General features: G+C 44.2%; 1 protein-coding gene across 1 annotated transcript in view; it reads left to right on the top strand.

Moving 5' to 3' along the window:
• The window catches only part of lrguk (leucine-rich repeats and guanylate kinase domain containing), a 152,717-nt gene that overhangs the window by 109,375 nt on the left and 20,794 nt on the right, over nucleotides 1–22,548 (top strand). Inside the window, exons 13-17 of the mRNA XM_068059449.1 lie at nucleotides 292–405; nucleotides 7,699–7,900; nucleotides 9,382–9,501; nucleotides 10,958–11,091; nucleotides 19,022–19,110. Coding sequence (XP_067915550.1) covers nucleotides 292–405; nucleotides 7,699–7,900; nucleotides 9,382–9,501; nucleotides 10,958–11,091; nucleotides 19,022–19,110 — 659 coding nt within the window. The remainder of the gene's footprint in view (nucleotides 1–291; nucleotides 406–7,698; nucleotides 7,901–9,381; nucleotides 9,502–10,957; nucleotides 11,092–19,021; nucleotides 19,111–22,548) is intronic.

The raw sequence follows: 22,548 nt of genomic DNA, 5'->3' as shown, positions 1-22,548 counted from the left end.
CTTTTTTTCCCTGATCCAATCCTCTATATCCCTTGATATCCAGGGTTCCCTGGGCCTGTTGTTCCTACCCTTCACCTTAATGGGTACATGCTGGTCTGAACTCTCACAATTTCCTCTTTGAATGATGTGATGTCGACTTTCCTATTGCTTTCTAACTATTCCCAAATTTACTTTTGCATCAAAGTGTGAAAATCTCATTACTCATTACTGATTGCCATTTCATGTACTCTTGTAATGCATTGAGATGTTGGTTGCCATCCCCATTTGAACCATTTTGACCTTTATGTGCAGGGGAAATTTATTGAGACAATAAAGTACAATGGACATTATTTTGGGCTCAGCAGAGGTTCATTAGAAGCTGTCGCCAGAGAGGGTCTAGCCTGCTGCATTCATATGGAAATAGAGGTAGGTGTGGAGGATATATTGTAATGGATTTGTGTGCTGCTTTGTGAATGACAGACATAGCTGTAAGTAGCGAAAGATACTAAATCCCATCAGAGGGAATATTAAGGATAAGAATTCTGTATGGTCAACAGTATTTTATCATCAGAAATAGTTTGCATTGTGCTAAAACAGAAAAAAAAATCAGAGGTAAGCTAAAACACTTTGAAGTTATGCGAATTTGCTTCTCGTGTGATACTAATTCATGACCTCAAATTGTTCCCACCACCACAGACATGTAATAGCTCAAATTGCTGTCTCTAAAAACAACTGAAGTCTAGCGGGACTAAACCTTTTATTGTACTGCTAGATGTTTTCCCACATCAGAATTTTATAGTATGAAAATGTCACTAACCCACCATTATGCTCCAGTGAAATGGTAACAGTAGTAAGTGCTTACATTTGAGTTGTCCCAGAATTTTAAATATCTACCTTTACAGGGGTCCTCCAAAAAGGTGGCACAAGCATGGGGGGCTTTTCAGAACATCCACTTTTTCACTTCAGTGTGAAGGTTTAGATCTGTTTACAGAACATTTTTATTATCCTTTCAGCTTTCCATTGAGTTTTGTTGATCTCTGACAGCAAGTAAAGCTCTGCCCCAGAGTTGAAAGAAATTGAAGTTTAGCTCAAGAAGTGAAGATGGATTAAGCGGCCACCTGCCTATTCACAGGACAGATTACCAATATAAAAGGCCAGAACTTGTGTTTTATTTATAAGCACACTTAATTGGAACAGGAAGTGCTGGAAATACTCAGCAAGTCAGGCAGCATCTGTGGAGAGAAAAGCAGAATTAACGTTCAGGTCTGTTCTCCGTTCTGACGAAAGATCACAGACCTGAAGCATTAACTTTGTTTTTTTCTCTCCACAGATGCTGCCTGACCTGCTGAGTATTTCCAGCATTTTCTGTTTTTCCTTCAAATTTCGTGCATCCACAGTATTTTGCTTTTGAACACTTAATTAGAGTCAGGTTACTGGTTTGAGATTGCCACTTTAAGTTAGCAGCATGCTGCAGGTTCCTGTGATTTCCTACATCCCGGCTTGGCCATTAGTTAGGGATTGGAAAGGGAAGTGTTACGCCAGTGTGTTGAATGATAATTTTCTTTGGTCCACTGACTGGAGGTCTGAATTTATATATATTTTTTAAAGACATTTTTAAAAAGACAAGCTGTCAGCAAAGTCATCCTTTCAGCTTAAGATGATCACCTAGTTTGCAAAACTGTATCCTACATTGCAAAGGACTGTGTTGAGGGAGATGAAGTATCTGTGCATTTCCCAGCATGAACTAAGACCCAGAAAGTTTAAGGGAACTGTTTGTTCTCTTTCTTTTAGCAAGAAGATGAAATACTGCTAAATGCTATGTTTGAATCACTGAGTGACTGTCATGTGACAAGCCCATCCCCATCTGTGTTTTTTTTAAGCTGATGTTTTTCTCTACAGCACAGGAGAAGCAACTGGACTCTGACATGAGTGGGGGTCCCTTTCTCTCTCTCTCCATTCCAAATCAAAAGCTTTCAAATCCTGCCTGTTGACTGACCACCTTTGCATACTCTGGCTACAATTAGAAACCCCATTGGAGGAAATCATCTGCATCCCTATCTCCAAGAGACTCACTGAACCAGTCATCTACCTCTTCAAACTAAAAGCATCAGGGCCACCGAATTCAGCTAAAAGCCAGCCGAATCACCAAACCCCACAGACTGTATACCTTTTTTTATGGACTCTAACTCAACCGATCTACCTTTCCCCACTCTGTAACCTATTTGTGTGTTTGTAAACCTCCAGTATGTGTGTAAGAGTGAAAGTTGGCATGTTGTTTATTTTATTAGTTTGGTTTACGTACAATAAGGTTAACCTCTTTCTTTGTTAACTCAGGAAAACCTGTCCGATTGCTTCTTGTTATGATCATAGCATGGAAGTAATCAAACACCTACTGAATTGGCCAGTACATCCACTTTAAGAAAGAATTGAACTTGTTGTGGACAAACAAGGAGAGGGAAAAGAGGGAAGCCCTTTGACCCCTCCTCACTTGACCGTAACAGGAAGCCAGAAGAGAATATGAGTAGAGCCAACTTGCACCACTTTTACACACTGCCAGCAGCTGGTTACAGGGTACCATTCCTAGCTCATCCTGAACTCTACTGTCCATGTCCTAACTCGCACTATGCCCCATTTACCCATCGCCCTAGTGCTCACTGACCTACATTAACTCACAGTGTGACAACATCTCAATTTCAAAATTCACATCCTAGTTTCAAATCCCTCCATGACCTCACCCATCCCTATCTTTGTAATCTCCTCCAGCCGTACAACCCTTGGAGATGTCGGTGCTCCTTCAATTCAAGCCTCTTGCACAACCCCGGTTTTAATCGGTCCACTGTTGCCGGCTGCTTTCTGCCTGGGCCCCAGGCTCTGGAATTCCCGCCCTAAGCCTCTAGCCTCTCGGTCACTCTCTCCGCATTTACAATATTTGTCTAATATCTCCTCATGTTGCTCCATGTCAAAATTTGTTTGATAACGCACTTGTGAAGCTACATTCAATGACCAAAGAGCTAAGTTCGTTCTCGATAGACAGCACTTAATGCAATTAAGTCCAAAGGACTGTCACTGACCTCATCTCCTCTGGAGATCTTCCCCCTACAGCTTCCAACCTCATAGTCCCGCAACCCCGGACAGCCCGCTTCTACCTCCTTCCCAAAATCCACAAATGGGACTGTCCCGGCAGACCCATTGTGTCAGCCTGCTCCTGCCCCACTGAACTTATTTCTTCCTATCTTGACTCTATCTTTTCTCCGCTGGTCCAGTCTCTTCCCACCTACATCCGTGACTCTTCTGACGTCCTACGTCATTTTGACAATTTCCAGTTTCCTGGTCCCAACCTCTTCACGATGGACGTCCAATCGCTCTACACCTCCATCCCCCACCAGGATGGTTTGAGGGCTCTCTGCTTCTTCCTGGAACAGAGGCCCAACCAGTCCCCATCCACCACCACCCTCCTCCACTTGGCTGAACTTGTTCTCACATTGAACACCTTCTCCTTCAACTCCACGCACTTCCTTCAAGTAAAAGGTGTCGCTATGGGTAACCGCATGGGTCCTAGTTATGCCTGTATTTTTGTGGGATATGTCGAGCATTCTTTGTTCCAGTCCTACTCAGGCCCCCTCCCCCAACTCTTTTTCCGGTACATTGATGACTGTATCGGTGCCGTTTCCTGCTCCGGCCCCGAACTGGAAAACTTTATCAACTTTGCTTTCAATTTCCACCCTTCTCTCACCTTTACATGGTCCATCTCTTCCCTTCCCTTCCTCGACTTCTCTGTCTCCATCTCTGGGGATAGGTTGTCTACCAATATCCATTATAAGCCCACCGACTCCCACAGCTACCTCGACTACACTTCTTCACACCCTACCTCCTGTCAGGACTCCATTCCATTCTCCCAGTTTCTCCGTCTTCGACGCATCTGCTCTGATGATGCTACCTTCCATGACGGTGCTTCTGGTATGACCTTTTTCCTCAACCGAGGATTCCCCCCCACTGTTGTTGACAGGACCCTCAACTGTGTCTGGCCCATTTCCCGTACCTCTGCCCTCAACTCTTCCCCTCCCTCCCAGAACCGTGACAGAGTTCCCCTTGTCCTCACTTTCCACCCCATCAGCTTCCATATCCAAAGGATCATCCTCCGCCATTTCCGCCACCTCCAGCGTGATGCCACTACCAAACGCATCTTCCCCTCCCTTCCCCTGTCAGCATTCCGAAGGGATCATTCCCTCCGCGACACCCTGGTCCACTCCTCCATTACCCCCACCACCTCGTCCCCATCCCATGGCACCTTCCCCTGCAATCGCAGGAGCTATAATACCTGCCCATTTACCTCCTCTCTCCTCACTATCCCAGGCCCCAAACACTCCTTTCAGGTGAAGCAGCGATTTACTTGTACTTCTTTCAATGGAGTATACTGTATTCGCTGCTCACAATGTGGTCTCCTCTACATTGGGAAGACCAAGTGCAGACTGGGTGACCGTTTTGCGGAACACCTCCGCTCAGTCCGCAAGCAGGACCCTGAGCTTCCGGTTGCTTGCCATTTCAACACTCCCCCCTGCTCTCATGCTCACATCTCTGGCCTGGGATTGCTGCAGTGTTCCAGTGAACATCAACGCAAGCTCGAGGAACAGCATCTCATCTACCGATTAGGCACACTACGGCCTGCCGGACTGAACATTGAGTTCAATAATTTCAGAGCATGACAGCCCCCCATTTTACTTTCATTTTTAGTCATTTTTTCTTTTTTCTTCTTTTTTTCTTTTTTACATTTTTCCAACCTTTTTTTTGCATTTATTTCATTTCATCTTAGTTTGTTCAGTTTGCTTACCCACTGTTTTTTTTCATGTTTGCACTTGCTGCTGTTCAATATTCAGTCCGTTAACACCTATTCTGTACTAATGCTTTGTCTTTCAACACACCATTAACATATTGTTTGCCTTTGCTCCATGACCTTTTGGTCAGCTATGTGGCCTTGTCCAATCTGCACCTTCTCCTTTGTTATCTCTTGCCCCACCCCCACCTCACTTGCTTATAACCTGTGACATTTTTAATATTTGTCAGTTCCGAAGAAGGATCACTGACCCGAAACGTTAACTCTGCTTCTCTTTCCACAGATGCTGCCAGACCTGCTGAGTGGTTCCAGCATTTCTTGTTTTTATTTCAGATTTCCAGCATCCGCAGTATTTTGCTTTTACTTAATGCAATTGCTGTAACATTAGTGCATAAGGTTCACTTTTATGTTAATTTTTTTTATCACATGCTGGAATGTGTCATTTTTACTTCTCAGTCACCAGGTGGAAGGTGAGCTAAGTTAAGGCATCTAAGTAAGTTAAAAGTCAAGGGTCCTGGTGTAGAACAGCATGTAAAAGAGGTGTGGTGAAACAGGAAACACTGATTAGGTGTCACCAAGCTTAGGTTTAAAAGCCTGATGTTGTACACGGAAGGCTATATAAGTAGTTTCATATTGTTGAGATCCTGGTTGAGAAAGAAATGCTTGCTGTTATATACCGTATCACATCCTTAGACCCTTTTGTGCACAGTAAGGTCCCACATGAAGTGAGTGATTATTTCATCTGTTTTTGGACTGTTTGATGAGGGAAGAATGTTGGCCAGGACATGAAGAGAACTGACTGTTCCTTTTTAAATAATGTTGTGGGATCTTTCACATCTACAAGTTTGGTTGAACATCTCATCCAAAAGATGGTACCTCCCATGTCACTGTCCATCATCAGTACTGCATTAAAATGTCAGTCTAGGTTGCGTGCTCAAGTTTATAGTGAGGCTTTGAACTCAGGAGTTTCTAATTCAGAGGTAAGGCTACTACCAACTGAACCAAACTGGTTGAATGTGGATGGAGGGAACCATATTTTGGAGTTTAGAAGAAATAAGAGAAAACAATTTCAGAGCACTGACCATAGTAGAATTGCTAAAATAAGAAAAATGAAATGAACCGAGAGGGATTTGAGGTTAGACATAAGAGAGGAATCACCTATCAAATGAAAACTTTTATTTAAACCAATTTGCTCTGCCAATTTTGCTCTTTGTTCTCCTTTCCCTCTCCCCTCCTAAAGGCTTTGACTTCTTGGTGGTTTTCTGGTACTTCTTCCAAATATCACTCAGCTTGAGACATTATAGTGAGGGTCACTCAGTTATTCAATGATGGGAACATCATAATCAAGCCCGCTCCAGTACTTTCCTGATGTCTATGGACACTCTCCAGCATGGGTCTCAGGATAACAATCAGAAGCAGAATACTGGTTGATTTCTACCACAATGTAGGGATACTAAGGCCAACTCTATCATGCTACTGCTGTCCACCTAAGATCAAAACTTAGTACAGACCCTAAGACCTTCCTAGTCTATGTGGGCCAGTCACACATTGAACAAATGCACTGGGTTACTGGGGATGATTTTTCTTTTAGAATTGACTTCCCAATGTTATGAATGCTTCCAACAAACTAATTGTAGGAAAACAGCCGAAATAAAAAATTCCTTCTAGCACAATGAGGTGTAAATTTTGCTTAGGGTACAGTACCACAGTGGTCATGTTACCGGACTAGTAATCCAGAGACTAATGGACCAGAGACACGAGTTCAAATCCCACCTCGGCAGACGGGAAATTTAAATTCAGTTAATTAAACAAAATCTGAAATGGAAAAGCTACTCTCAGTAATGGTGACCATGAAACTACAAGATTGTCATAAAAACCCATCTGGTTCACTAATGTCCTTCAGGGAAGGAAATCTGCCTCTGTTACCTGGTCTGGCCTACATGTGACTCCAGACCCACATCAATGTGGTCGACTCTTAACTGACCTCTGAAATGGCCTAGCAAGCCACTCAGTTGTATTCAAAAAGGCAGCTCACCACCACCTTCTCAAGGTAAGTTAGGGATGAGCAATAAATGCTTATCAACAATGTCCATATCCTGTGACTGAATAAAAAAAGTAACAGATAGTTAATGTACTGGACTCCACTCTTCATCACAGAATTCTAGCTCTTTGATTTTGATCTTGTGGCCTTGACTGTGAAAACTAGAACGTCAGCTAAGTAAGTGGTACTAGAATGCAGGTCAGTTTTTTAGTTGCCAAATTTATGTGTTGAAATATTTAGTCACAAGACAATCCTCAGGAGCTGCAATAGGAAAAGCTTGTCACCTGATTGGTATCAGTTCTTGAACCTATCAAAAAGGCATTGTTTGGGGAGAGCCCAGGATGTCAGTGAAAGGAACATCGTATGACTGTGAAACTCACACTCACATAACAGATGATAGTCATTCATCTCATGTAGGATCTAACCAACCACAAAATGGCTGTTGCGTTTGCCAACGTAACAACAGTAACTGCACTTCAAATATATTTCACAGATCGTAAAGTGCATTGAAATGTACTGAATATGTGACAAGGTGTCACATACACACAAGCTCTGTTTTTTCTAACCAAAATCTCAATGTTATGGTACTCCTTGCCTTTCCTTCCCCCGACTGTCTTCAAGATTTTAAACCCAAGCTTGGTGACACCTAATCAGTATTTCCTGTTCCACCACATCTCTTTACTTGCTGTTCTACACCATGAGCCTTGGCTCTTCACTGTACATAACTGCCTTAATTTAACTCACCTTCCACCTTTTTAAAAAAGAAATCCATCCATTAGAGCTGAGGGGTGTTTAGAATGGGAAGGGAATAGATTTGTAAATTGTTTCTAATTCCACCATTGAATAGGGAGTACGCAGCTTGAAGAAGACATACTTAGAGCCTCGATACATTCTGCTGATCCCGATGAATAAAGAAGAGCATAAGAAAAGGCTGCAGCTGAGAGGGCTGTACAGTAAATCACAAATTGATTATGCCACATCCAGAGTTGACAACTATATCAGCATGAACCAGAATTACCCAGGATACTTTGATGCTGTGATTAACAGTGGTAAGGGACTTGGCTCTTTGTTACCTGATTATTGAAGAGAGACAATTGCAAAGAGTATTTCTCCAAATTAGTCCTTTTGAAATCCTGTTTGCCACTTTATTGGTTGAATTTACCTCTCACTACTGTTACTTCAGCATATATCAGCCAGTGCTGAAATGGCAAAGTGTTCGGAGTTAAGCTCTACAGTAACAGAAATCCTTTACTTCTCATTTTTTCAGAGAATCTTTTTTTCAATTATAATCTCTCCTATTCCCCAGTAGGGTCTCCCTATGGCTGAGGTCGTTCCAGGCCTCTGCTGATGCCATTCCAAAGCTGCACCACCAGGATTCCACATCACATTTTCTCATGGCAAATCGTGAATTTAGCATTATAGCAGTGTCACTGGATTACTTTTTAATTTTAAAAAGTATTTCATAGTTTATATTTTTTCCTCATAGATGCCATCTATGAAATATTTTCTGATTGAGAGGATGAATGGATGCCCTTTTACCAGGCCTTTGCCTATAACTAGTGCCTGGGATGATTGACTCCTTCCAAAAATAGGAAGGCGAAATAGTTATTTTTCTCCCCCAAAACTATGTTTGGAGGAGATGTGAGTACAAAACTGGAAAACTTCAAGTAAGACCAAAGATTGGAATTTTTTTTCCTCTGACAGTATACGTAATGGTTGATATGAGGAACAGGCTCATTAAATGCAGTCTTTTAACTTTTAATGTTTGTCAGATATCTACTTGTGAAATGGGTTGACGGGTATAGATTTAGACGATGAATACTCTAGTAATATGGCTCTATGCTGCTGGGACCTTCGGAAGACCATTCATGGAATACAGTAGGCCAGAGTTTTAATGTTAGATGAGAAAAGTCCCTTCAACCTAATCCCTTATCCAGGTCTTGTCTCAGAACTCAACCTGATCATTTTAAATCTTTTTCCTATCTCAAATTTTTAGCACTCCACTGAATGGAGAATTTATCCAGTTCCTTTTTGAATGCTTAAACTGAACCAGCATCCATCGCACTAACTGGCAGTCTGTCACAATTCTAAGCACAATTATTCCTCAAATTGAGTTTAGTTCATGGGTTCTTTAGCCAATAATCATGTCCTCTGGTTCTTCTATCCTGCCTTTGCAAAAATATGTCTACAACTCCAAAGCAATAATTTCCTTCATTACTTTAAAAAAATCATGCCCTTGCCCCCATTTTTTTTTCACTTTGAGCTTCTTACCATAGCTCAACAATGTCAACCCAAATTATCTACAGGTTCTGAACTGGCATAGTTATTAAAGTGTGCACATCTTTTGTTTCACACGATAGAGTGCTACTCTTAAAGATAAAATGAAAAGATACACACTAAAATGAGGAATATGACCTAATAAACAGCTAAATGCTATCACTGACTACAAATTTTAGGTACTTAAATTCTGCTGGAGTCCTCAAAGAGTTAATAGCATTTATACTTCTTTTTCTGCTATTTTTATATGCAGATGATCTTATGCAGGCATACATGCAGCTGAGCCAGCTGCTCAGGGAGTACCTGAGCCTCAGTGATCAAACAAGCAATGACAGTGACAGAGCCATGGAAGGGGACAAATGGCAGGTGTCTGGTGAGTGTGTGCTGGAATGTCAGAATGCTGATAAATAGCTGAGTTTTGCAGTGATGAATTGCTGACCTTGTACTTCTGTAGTCGCAGTTTTGAATCCCAGCAGTGTTCATGCTTGCACCAACAGAAGCCTAACATTTGGTTTGAAGATAACTCTTGCATTACATAAATGATACAGTCAACCATTGTGTAGCACTGAATGCTATAATATATATGAGACACTTTAGGATGCAAAGACTTTCTTTGTAGCATACTCCTTCCTGCTATGTGTTGCTACATTGGCAGTTTTTGCCATAATGCATGTATCGTATGTATTGTATGCATGTATTCTTGTGTGATTAATTATTCTAATCTTGCAAGGGAAAGAAAGTTTTATAGATTTTCTTCTCGACCCACAAAGATAATTAAGCAAATCTTTAAAATGTTCATGTGTCCCCTGGCCTCTACTATTCAACTCCAACTGGTGCCATGTCCTTTCAACAGCACAAAAATCATGTTCTAGGCAGTATTTGTTTGTCTCTGCTTGTACTGATCCCAGGGGCCTTAAATCCCAGCCGTAACTAGGTATGTACCCAGCTCTTTCTTGAAGGACTTACTAGCCACAGCATCATCTTGTATTGCAGCATTCTGTTTTACACAAACTCTCTGGTAAGGCGAAAGGTTTCTTCTCATTAGTCTCGTTTTAATCATTTTGTATTTCTGTCTTCATAGAAGTATGCAGAGAAGGGAAGAAAACAATGGCTAGCAATACCAAAGATAAAAAGAAAACCACGCATGATGTAAATCTGAAATAAAAACACAAAATGCTGGAAATGCACAGCCAGGTCAATTAGCACCTGAAGGAAAATAGGTTATCGTATTAGGCTGTACTTTTCCGCCATTGTTTGTTTTCAGGCCAGTGCTACTTTGTTGGATACATAGGGCCAGATCTTGCTGGAGCTGGGCATTTTATGGTGTTAAGACTTTTTCCTGTAATTCTTTTGGGCCTCCTTATCGCGAGAGACAATGGATACGCGCCTGGAGGTTTTTCCTGTAAACTTCACCTCAAAATCCAGCAGCCTTCATGGTCATTTTTTTTTCTTCTGCGTTGACCAACAAGTACAAAACTGATTAAATTCACCTTTACAACTTGTGAGATTTGAACTCATGATCTCTGGGTTGCCAGTTCAATATCATAACCACGACACGGCCATAACACTGTCAACATATTGATCCTAACGACAACATCCCTAGGCAGAGTCAGCTTCTAAATGCATGTTGAAGACAACCAAACCTACCTATTCACCACTACATTCAATTCTATGACCACCCACCACTAGGCCATTTGACTGCGTCCCAACATCAAGTCATGGATGATCAAGGACTTTCCCCAATTTAAGTTGTCAAGTTTGCAAAACTGATGCCATCTTGTCTTGAATTACTTGTCTGCCTTTAAAATCCAACATTTGCTGTTGCATAGGTTTGCTAAAGATCACACCATCTGAAGTTAACCAATCATGGTCCAGTGATTTTCCCGTTGCATCTGGGGACTCCTCTACTAGGAACTACGCTTCTACAGTACAGGCTAGACTATCAGCAGAAACAACACTTTTGGTAAGAAGCAAAACAGGTGTTTTACATACCACATCCATAACTGCCTTTACACTAGTTTGGTCACCAAGAGGTGAACTGATTCACTTTGGTTCACTTTGATTCTTTAACTGTTCAGGCACATATCAAAGCCAAGCCAGGTGATCTGAAGCAGTTTATTGGTATTTGTAATATAAACACATTGTAAGAGGCTAGCTATGCACTGTGATGTGTACTTTAAGTGACAATGAAGGGAAATTTTGGTCCAACATTCCAGTACTCTGGTCGGATGTAAACTCAGCGGTTCTGTCAAGGGAGAGTTGGTATTTGGAGCTTTAAGCAGGATCTGCTGCATTCACATCTCATTTAAGTTGCACCCTAAATTCTGCCAGAAGTGAGGAAGGGTGCAAGAGTGCCAGCCCTAGCTAAGGTGGAGCCATGCTAACAGTGGGTTTAGGCCAGGGGAGATTCTACCACAGGTGTAGACTTTGAGCAGCCAGCCAACAAGCTGTAGGCAGAATGACCAAGGTCAGCTCCTACCTCTGGCATGTCATAATATCAGGCAGCTGGTCACCCAGCATGGGGTCTGGGGGGAAAATTGTGGCAGCTACATTGATAGGAACCAAGCATTAAGTGATTTCCCCATAATTTTGAACCCGCTACCGCCTTGTCTCCTCAGGGCTGGAGACCTCAAACTCCGCCTCCTTAAGTTCTAAATTTCATCATTTAAGAGCCACCCATCTTACTATAAAACAAGAGTACTTTGAACCACATCTGAGGAGGACTGATTTAGGAATCTTAAAGGTGAGGTACTGTGTTTCATTATACTGTTATATAGATGCTCAAGATTTTTATATGGATTGATTTTTTTGTCAAATTGTTTCTTGTTCTTTATTTTTGAGGCTACTTACTTCATTTGGAAGTCACCCACAATATGTTTTATTTGCTTGTCAAATTTGGCTATAATATACTGCAAGGCCACATATTGATACTCCAGTGGAGATTCCCCTATTTTTGACTAATGTGTTTGAGCAGAAGCTTGCGGAGGAACAGCAGAGAAACAGGGAGGCCAGTCTTAAAAAGTAGCACTACAGATCATCCAAACTATTGTGCTATAAGGGTGCACAGACCCAGAAGATTTTAACTGAATGTATCCCTGGAGTTATGCATAAGACCCAGGACAGCTCTTGTTGTTGCTCAGAAAGCCACTAAAGCACTTAATTTCCTGACCACTGGGTCAATAGACAACATCTCCCGGATCAGTCAATTTGCTGTCCTTTCTCACAGAAGACAGATCTTTAAGGCTTTGCTTATCAAGAAAAGAGCAGCTCATTGCATTTGACGCAGGAGCCAAGCTAATAAGTGAATGGGCCAATAATTTTTATTGAATTACAGGGTTTCCATGAGTACTGGAACTACAGGTTGCATTCATGTAGCGATATGAGCTCTTACTGTCAACGCACACCATTACATGAAACAAAAATGGATTTCACTCCCTTGATATCCAACTAGTGTGCGGCTACAAGGGAAGATTTGTTCCCATCAGTGTCTTGTATGCATCCATGATTCGTTTATCCTATAACAGTTAAGTGTCCCTGCACTTTTTCAGAATCAAGGGCAAGGTGCTGGCTGGCATTTTGGAGATAAGAGATATCCAATTTTACAATTCTATTTTGACTACGAACACCATTGAGAATTACCACTGGTTAAGTGAAGGAATTGTACAATGAGGCAATTAGCATGTTGAAACGAAAATTCAGATGCTTTAGGGACATAGGAACAGGAGTAGACCAATCAGTCCCTTGATCCTGTTCTGCTATTCAATTGGATCAGGTCCAGGGGCGCACTCCCAATATGCTCTGAATGTTGTTTCACAAATTGTGGTGGCATGCTGTGTCCTTCACATTTTCCCTCTTCAGAAAGATCTGCAAATTGAGATTCATGATAAGCTGACTGAGTCAGATGCTGAACCACCTTAGACAGAGGAAGATGTGGAGAACCCAGCAGGGCCACAAACAGCTGTTAAGAGAATGCCTCGAGACAGGCTCATCAGAGACTTTCAGTAATGTCTGATATAGCTATGCAACATCAGTAATAACCAGGTTTCACCATATAATTTAAACCTCCAATCTTTCACAACACAAAATTCATCTTCACAAGCAGAAGTCCCCTGAGGGTCCAAAATCCACAAACATTCTTTCCAGTTCCAGTGCAATTTTTAAGTTTCCAACAGAAGCCATGAGCAAAATCGATATATAACAATCAACAAAAAGAATTTATGGTTTATGGAACTCCATTACCAAACTGTCACTTTCCTTATTCCCCCTCATGTTTTCCTTTGTCCTATTGGAGCCATGTTGTTACTTTCCTGCATGCTGGTTCAGCTTTAAGAACAGTCCAGGTTTTAAAACCTGCAGCTGTGTCCTCAGAACAACTTAACATACAGACCCCCTGTGCATTTTCCAGGCCTTCCACCAGCATTTCATCAATTGATGGTGACACTCACATGTTTGTCATAGGATAGGCCAGTTTGTCATAGTCCCACAGCAGTGGTAGATCACAGAACTTGGAGTTTTAGGGCCTTAGTTTATTCAATTTGACGAAATAGCCGATTCTGAAGCTTCAGCCTGGCCTGTTTTTCCACAAAATTGCAGGCTGAAGCCCCAACACTCGGTTGAAATAAAATTCTTTTTCTTGTTAGTCATTTATTTTGCTATTTTTGATGACATGATCTGGGGCAAACAGCTCTCTCCCTCTTCTTTTAAGACCCTCCTTAAAACTTACCTCTGTCACTAAGTATTTGGCCACCCATCCTAATTTTTCCTCCATTAGCTCTGTGTCAGTATTTCCTTACACTTCTATGAAGAACCTTGGGTCATTTTCCTACATTAAATGTGCTGTATAAGTGCAAGTTGTTGTTATTGACTTGGTTGTGATGGTGTTACAATGCTCCACAGTACATTAAATTTTAATTAACATAGTTAAAATGATATGATTACCAGCATACCCCAGGTACATGACTAGTAAATATCCTGCTGTTATTAATTAAGCTTCCTAATGCTGATGCAAACCATAACTCCTCACAGCTAAGTCCCCTGTTTATATTTGTTATCAACATCAGTGTTTAAATACAATAAGTTTTTTAATTTAACAGAATGGCTTTGGAGCACCATCAAATCTCTCACAAGTCTCTACTGCCCTCTTCCTACCTATAATTCTCTTTGCTGTCCTGTCAGTCTTTTATTCTATCTTGTCAACAACAATAACACACATTTAAACAGCACATTGACAACAACTTATATTTATATAGCACCCTTAATGTAATAAAACGTCCCAAGGTGCTTCACAGGAGCATTATAAAATATGACACCAAGCCACAGGAGATATTAGGTCAGATGATCAAAAGCTTGGCCAAAAGGTAGGTTTTAAGGAGTATTTTTTAATTCATTCGGGGGATGTGGGCATCGCTGGCTAGGCCAGCATTTATTGCCCATCCCTAATTGCCCTTGAAAAGGTGGTGGTGAGCTGTCTTCTTGAACCGCTGCAGTCTTTGGGGTGTGGGTACACCAACAGTGCTGTTAGGAAGGGAGTTCCAAGATTTTGACCCAGTGACAGAGGAGGAATGGTGATACAGTTCCAAGTCAGGATGGTGTGTGGCTTGAAGGGGAACTTGCAGGTGGTGGTGTTGCCATGCATCTGCTGCCCTTGTCCTTCTAGGTGATTGAGGTCGCAGGTTTGGAAGGTACTGTCGAAGGAGCCTTGCTGAGTTGCTGCAGTGCATCTTGTAGATGGTACACACAGTTGCCACTGTGCGTCGGTGGTGGAGGGAGTGAATGTTGAAGGTGGTGGATGGGGTGCCAATCAAGTGGGCTGCTTTGTCCTGGATGGTGTCGAGCTTCTTGAGCGTTGTTGGAGCTGCACCCATCCAGACAAGTAGAGAATGTTCCATCACACTCCTGACTTGTGCCTTGTAGATGGTGGACAGGTATTGGGGAGTCAGGAGGTAAGTTACTTGCCGCAGAATTCCCAGCCTCTGAACTGCTCTTGTAGCCACACCATTTACGTGGCTGCTGCAGTTCAGTTTCTGATCACCAGGATGTTGATAGTGGGGGATTCAGCGATGGTAATGCCATCGAACGTCAAGGGGAGATGATTAGATTCGCTCATGTTTGAGATGGTCATTGCCTGGCACTTGTGTGGCTTGAATGCCAACTGTGCACAGCAAGGTCTGACAAACATCAATGTGATAATGACTTGATAATCTGTTTTTGTGATGTTGATTGAGGGATCAATATTGACCAGGACACTGGAGATAACTCCGCTGCTCTTCATAGAAGTAGTGCTTTGGGATCTTTTGTGTCCAGCTGAGAGGGCAGACAGGGCCTCGGTTTAACGACTCATCTGAAAGATGGCACCTCCAGCAGAGCAGCTCTGCTCCCTCAGTACTGCACTGGCGTGTCATTCTCTGGAGTAGGACTTGAACCCTCTATTTTCTGACTCAGAGACAAAAGTGTCACCAACTGAGCCATGTGGGGGAGGGGGGGGGGGTGGAAATTACAATTTTTACCTTACATGAGGGGCTGGTGAGACAATTTGGGAAAGATAAAGGCATTAAATTTTTATCTTACTATTAATCAAAACAACAACAAAGGTGAAGAAGCTTTAAATGAGAACACTAATTTATTGAATTACTTTCTGGTCACTATATTGGACACTGATTTAGTGAGATACCTGTCATTTCTTTTGCTTGTACAAGCCCGCACACTTGTAGCAATGCAGAGTATTCTGGATAGATGTCATTCGGTCAGGAATGATCTTGATCACTCTCTCTGCCCCAACTCTCTCTCTGCCCCCTCCTCTCTCTTTCTCTCTGTCCCCTCTCTCTCTCTCTGTCCCTCTCTCTCTGTCTCTCCCCCCCTCTCTCTCTGTGCCCCCCCTCACTCTGTCCCCCCTCTCTCTCTCACCCCCCTCATTCTCTCTCTTTCCCTCCCGCTACCTCTGTCCCCCCCTCTCTCTGTTCCCCCTCTCTCTGTCCTCCCTCTCTCTGTCCCCACCCACTCTCTCTGCTCCCTCCCCTCACTCTGTCCTCCCCTCACTCTATGCACCCCTTGGTCTGTCCCCCTCCCTCTCTGTGCCCCTGCTCTCTCTGTGCCCCTGCTCTCTCTGTGCCCCCGCTCTCTCTGTCCCCCGGCTCTCTCTGTCCCCCCTCTCTCTCTGTCCCCCCTCTCTCCCTGTCCCCCCCCGTCTCTCTGTCCCCCCCCCTCTCTCTGTCCCCCCTTCTCTCTGTCCCCTCCTCTCTCTCTAGCCCCCCTCTCTGCCCCCCCTCTCTCTCTCCCCCCTCTCTCTGGTGCCCTGTCACCTCCTCTCTGTCCCATCCCTCTGTCCCTCCCCCTCTCTCTGTTCCCCCTCTCTGTCCCTCCTCTCTCTGTTCCCCCCTCCCTCTTTCTGTCACTCCCTCTATCTCTGTCGACCCCTCTCTCTGTCCCCTTCCTCTCTGTTCCCCCTTCTCTATGTCCCCCCCCCATTTCCCCCCTCTCTCTCTGTTCCCCCTCTCTCGTGTCCCCTCTCTCTCTCTGTCCCCCTGTCTCTGTGTCCCCTCTCTCTGTGTCCCTGCACCCCTTTTCTCTGTCCCCCCCATCTCTGTCCCCCCCCCACTGTCCCCCCCCTCTCTGTCCCCCCCCCTCTCTGTCCCCCCTCTCTCTGTCCCCCCCCTCTCTGTCCCCCCCCTCTCTGTCCCCCCCCCCTCTCTGTCCCCCCCTCTCTCTGTCACCCCCTCTCTCTGTCACTCCCTTCTCTCTATCCCCCTGCTCTGTCCCGCCCCACTCTCTCTGTCCCCAACCCTGCTCTGTTCCCCCCTCTCTCTGTCCCCCCCACCCTTCCTTACTCCACCCCCGCCCCTCTGTCGTCCTCTCTCTGACACCAATCTCTCTGTCCCCTCCTCTCTCTCTGTCCCCCCACTCTCCGGCTCTCCCCCACTCTATCCCCCTCCCACTCTCTCTGTCCCCCACCCTCGCTCTGTTCCCCCCTCTTGATATGTCCCCCACCTCACTCTGCCCCCCCCGACCCCCCTCCCTTTGTCCCTCCCTCTCTCTGTCCCCATCTCTCTGTCCCCTCTTTCTCTGTCCCCCTCTCTTCCCACCCACTCTCTCTGTCCCCCCTCTCTCTGTTCCCCCCTCACCCCTCTCTCTGGTCCCCCTCTCTGTCTGCACCCCCCCACTGTCTCTGCCCCCCCTCGCTCTGTTCCTCCTTTGGTATGTCCCTGTCTCTCTGATCCCTCCCAATAACCCCCTCTTTCTGCCCCCGCTCACTGTCCCCCCCTCTCTATTCCCCACTCTCTCTGTCCCCCTCTCTCTCTGTCCCCCTCCCACTCTCTCTGTTCCCCCCTCGCTCTGTTCCCCCTTTGGTATGTCTCCATCTCACTATGTCCTCCCTCTTTCTCTGCCACCCCCCTCTATCGGCCCCCGCTCTCTCTGTTCCCCCCTTTTTCTCTCCCCCCTCTTTCTGTCCCCCCTTCTTTCCCCACTAACTCTCTTTGTCCCCCCTCACACTGTCCCCCCCCCTCGCTCTGTCCCCAGCTCTCTCTGTCCCCCTGTCTCTCTGTCCCCCTCTCTCCCTGCCACCCTCTCTCTGTCCCCCCCTCTCTGTCCCCCAACCCTCTCTCTCCCACCTCTCTCTCTGTCCCCCCTCTCTCTCTCTCTGTCCCCCCCTCTCTGTACCCCCCTCTGTCCCCCTCTCTCTGTTCCCCCTTCTCTGTATCCTCCGCTTTCTCTGCTCCCCCCACTCTCTCTCTTCCCCCCCCCCACCTCTATGTCCCCCTTTCCCCCTCTCTCTTTCCCCCCCTCTCTCTCTCTCTGACAGTTGCAGAGTGGGAGCACTCAGCAAATGGTTGATCAGGTTTTTTTGAAAAATCTAAGTCAGCTTCTCAGCTGACACTCTGGAGTCACACGTAGGCCATACCACTTAAGGACATCAGATTAAAGAAAAAATCTAAATTTCACGATTTGCCGTGATGGGATTCAAACCCTGATGAAGGGTTCTGATGAAGTCTCACTGACCTGAAACCTTAACTCTGCTTCTTTTTCCACAGATGCCGCCAGACCTGCTGAGTATTTGTAGCATTTCTTGTTTGCGTTTCAAACCCACGTTCCCTAGATTACTAGTCGAGAGATATTAGCACTACTCCACCTCCTCCCTGAGCCTGCATCTCCACTCATCCAACTCTGGCCTCCTTTCTCCCAACCCGCACTGCGATCTCTCAAATTTTTAGCCGTCTTAACTCTTTGCCTCTCTGCCATGCCACTTTTCTTCCACCTTCAAATCCTCTCCTACCTATCTTTTTGGCCTTATCTTTAATTAGCACCTCCAAATCTCCAGCCCAGCATCTGTTCTCACCTCTGTGATATGTATGGGATGTTTACTATGTTTCGGACACTATATAAATGCAAGATGTTGTTGGCTGACACAGGGGTGAATGCACTCATAAGCAAAAAGTTTCATGGCATAATTGGAACACTTTATATCATTCATCTTGTTTTCACCTTGAACTTCCAGTGTTCCGTCTTACTTGTTTGCTTATTTTTTTGAATTGTTGCAGCTGGTAGTTCCGTCCTTTTCGTTCTATATATTAGTTCAGAAGATGTAAGCACATACCTTCTATTGAGTCCTTGAACTAGCATGTATCATGTCACTGTGGTTTTAAAAAAAGCGTTAATAATGATAAACTGCAATCTCTGTGTACACTGACTGATCTATAAGCACAGCGGTCACTGCTGCATTAGTAGCCACCATAAAATTTCCACCTTAAGGAAGAAATTTATTGGGATTAAATATAAAATTTTCAATGGATAAAATATGCTTTCATTTATCTAGTGTTTGAGCTCAGGTTTGATTTTATTTGCCTCATTTAGATATATTTCTCAATGTTACCTTCAAGTTGATTTTCTTTGTTATTTAGGAACAACATTCTATTGACCAACGCAAGAAGGTGGCACGGGAAGCTGTGAAGGGACAAACTCCAAGTGCACACACTTACCTATTCAAAAGGTGACTGGCCCTGCATTTTTCTGATTCATTAGATTCAGCTCGATGTGTTGACCATTCCTAATGGAAAGGATTAGACAAGTATCAGTTTTGACAGATGTATTAGCACTTTATTTCTATACAGGTAATATATTAATATATCGATACCCTGTTACATGGACTCCACCCTTCAGTGGCAGGATGCTAGTTCATTTTTTTGTGGAGGGCAAGGTTGTGTATTTTCCCACCTCCACCATCATTTCCTCCTTTCTCTGCTGAAAGTGATGACTCTTATTATCATTTAACAGATAACGAACTCACTAGTAGCACCCCTCCACCCCCACCTACTGTTTTGTGAGTCTATACAGTAAGTGGTAGCAGGCTTTCAAACTAATGTGCTTTGTAGATGAGCCCGATTATATTAATGCACGCAATGCCCCAAAATGTCGCTGAAGAATGCTGCTGCTCTCAGTGTCGTGCCAGCTCTCAATGTGCTGATCTTTCAGGTTGCATGCACAGTAGAAGATTATTTTTATTTTATTTTTATTTATTTTTATTTAGAGATACAGCACTGAAACAGGCCCTTCGGCCCACCGAGTCTGTGCAGACCGACAACCACCCATAGAACATAGAACATTACAGCGCAGTACAGGCCCTTCAGCCTTCGATGTTGCGCCGACCTGTGAAACCATCTGACCTAGAGTATTCCATTTTCATCCATATGTCTATCCAATGACCACTTAAATGCCCTTAAAGTTGCACCCATTTATACTAATCCTACATTAACCCCATATTCTCTACCACATCCCCACCATTCTCCTACCACCTACCTACACTAGGGGCAATTTACAATGGCCAATTTACCTACCAACCCGCAAGTCTTTGGAGGTGGGAGGAAACCGGAGCACCTGGCGGAAACCCACGCAGACACAGGGAGAACTTGCAAACTCCGCACAGGCAGTACCCAGAACTGAACCCGGGTCACTGGAGCTGTGAGGCTGCGGTGCTAACTACTGCGCCACTGTGCCGCCCATATTACCTCTGTGATTTTGATATAGGAAAATCATAAATGTTTTCATTATAAACACATTCATAATTTTACTAAACCCAGCACATGGGATATGTTACCAACGACATAGGTAGAAAGAGGGATGAGGTCCTGCAACAAGAATTTAGGGAGCTAGGTAGCAGATTAAAAAGCAGGACCCCAAAGGTTGTAATCTCTGGATTACTCCCAGTGCCATGTGCTGGTGCGTATAGGAATAGGAGGATAGAGCAGATGAATGCGTGGCTGAGGAGGTGGTGCAGGAGGGAAGGCTTTAGTTTCCTGGATCACTGGGTCTGTTTCTGGCAAAGGTGGGACCTGTACAAGTTGGACAGGTTGCACCTGAACCAGAATGGGACCAACATCCTGGCTGGGAGGTTTGATAGAGCTGTTGTGTTGGGTGGGGTTTAAACTAATTTGGCAGGGGGATACAGATTGGAGTTACAGTGGGGGGTCAAATATAGAAGAGAAACTGAGTCAGTCTGGAAGGCAGAGCAAATATAGACCTGTTAAGGCACAAGTGAAAAACGCAAGGCTGGATTGCATCAATTTTAATGCAAGGAGTCTCATTAGTAAGTCAGATGAATTGAGGACATTGATTAGCACATGGCCTTATGATATTATTGCTATCACAGAGACATGGTTGAGGGAGGGTCAGGACTGACAGCTCAATATTCCAGGGTATAGAATCTTCAGGCATGACAGGGGAGGGGGTAAAAGAGGAGGTGGCATTGCACTGTTGATCAAGGAGTCAATTACTGCAGTAAGAAGGGATGATATCTTAGAAGGTTCCTCAAATGAGGCCATATGGGTAGAACTTAAAAACAAAAAGGGTGCAATCACTTGGCTGGGAGTATACTACAGGCCCCCAGTCCGGGAGAGATAGAGGAGCAGATGTGTAGGCAAATCTGAGAGAGGTGTAAAAATAATAGCGTAATAATAGTAGGGGATTTCAACTTCCCCGAAATCAACTGGGATTATCTTAGTGCAAAAGGCTTAAAGGGGGAGGAATTCTTAAAATGCAAACAGGAGAGCTTTTTGAGCCAGTACGTAGATAGTCCTACAAGAGAAGGGGCAATACTGCACCTAATCCTAGGGAATGAAGCCGGACAAGTGGTAGAAGTGTCAGTGGGGGAACATTTCTGGGATAGTGACCATAACTATGTAAGATTTAAGGTAGTTATGGAAAAGGACAAAGATGGACCGAAAATAAAGGTACTGAATTGGGGGAAGGCTGATTTTAAGATGATAAAACAGGATCTGGCCAAAGTGGACTGGGAGCAGCTACTTGTAGGAAAGTCGACATCAGATCAGTGGGTGTCATTCAAAGAGGAAATTGTGAGAGTTCAGAGCCAACATGTACCCATTAAGGTGAAGGATAGGACCAACAAGTTCAGGGAACCCTGGATGTTAAGGGATATAGGGGATTGGATCAGTAAAAAAGGAGGCTTATGGCAGATTCAGAGTGCTGAAAACAGCGGAGGCACTACAGGAGTATAGAAAGTGTAGGGGCGTACTTAAAAATAGTAATTAGGAGAGCGAATGAAAAAACACTGGCAGGCAAGATAAAGAAAAATCCTAAGGCGTTTTATAAATATACTAAGGGAAGGAGGATAACCAGGGAAAGAGTAGGGTCCATCAGGGACCAAAGTGGCAATGTGTGTGTGGAGCCGGAGGACATAGGTGAGGTTTTAAATGATTATTTTTCATCTGTGTTCACTATGGAGAAGGACGATGTCAATGTAGAGATCGGGGAGGAGATTGTGATATACTTGAACATATTAGCATTGAAAGAGAGGAAGTATTAGCTGTTTCAGTGGGCTTAAAAGTGGATAAATCCCCAGGCCCAGATGAGATGTATCCTAGGCTGTTATGTGAGGCAAGGGAGGAGATTGCAGGGGCTCTGACACAAATTTTCAAATCCTCTGTGGCCACAGGAGAGATACCAGAGGATTGGAGGACAGCAAATGCGGTACCATTATTTAAGAAGGGTAGCAGGGATAAACCAGGTAATTACAGGCCAGTGAGTCTAACATCAGTGGTTGGGAAACTATTGGAAAAAATCCTGAGGGACAGGATTAATCTCCACTTGGAGAAGCAGGGATTAATGAGGGATAGTCAGCATGACTTTGTCAGGGGGAGATTGTGTCTGACTAACTTGATTGAAATTTTTGAGACAGTGACAAGATGTGTAGATGAGGGTAAAGCAGTTGGTGTAGTCTTTATGGACTTCAGTAAGGCTTTTGATAAAGTCCCGCATAGGAGATTGGTTAAGAAGGTAAGAGCCCATGGGATCCAAGGCAATTTAGCAAATTGGATCCAAAATTGGCTTAGTGGCAGGAGGCAGAGGGTAATGGTTGAGGGTTGTTTTTGCGAGTTGAAGCCTGTGACCAGTGGCGTGCCGCAGGGATCGGTGC

This window comes from Heterodontus francisci, chromosome 27 (genome assembly GCF_036365525.1).
Source record: "Heterodontus francisci isolate sHetFra1 chromosome 27, sHetFra1.hap1, whole genome shotgun sequence".
NCBI classification, from domain to species: domain Eukaryota; kingdom Metazoa; phylum Chordata; class Chondrichthyes; order Heterodontiformes; family Heterodontidae; genus Heterodontus; species Heterodontus francisci.
This window is presented reverse-complemented; position numbering and strand designations above follow the sequence as displayed.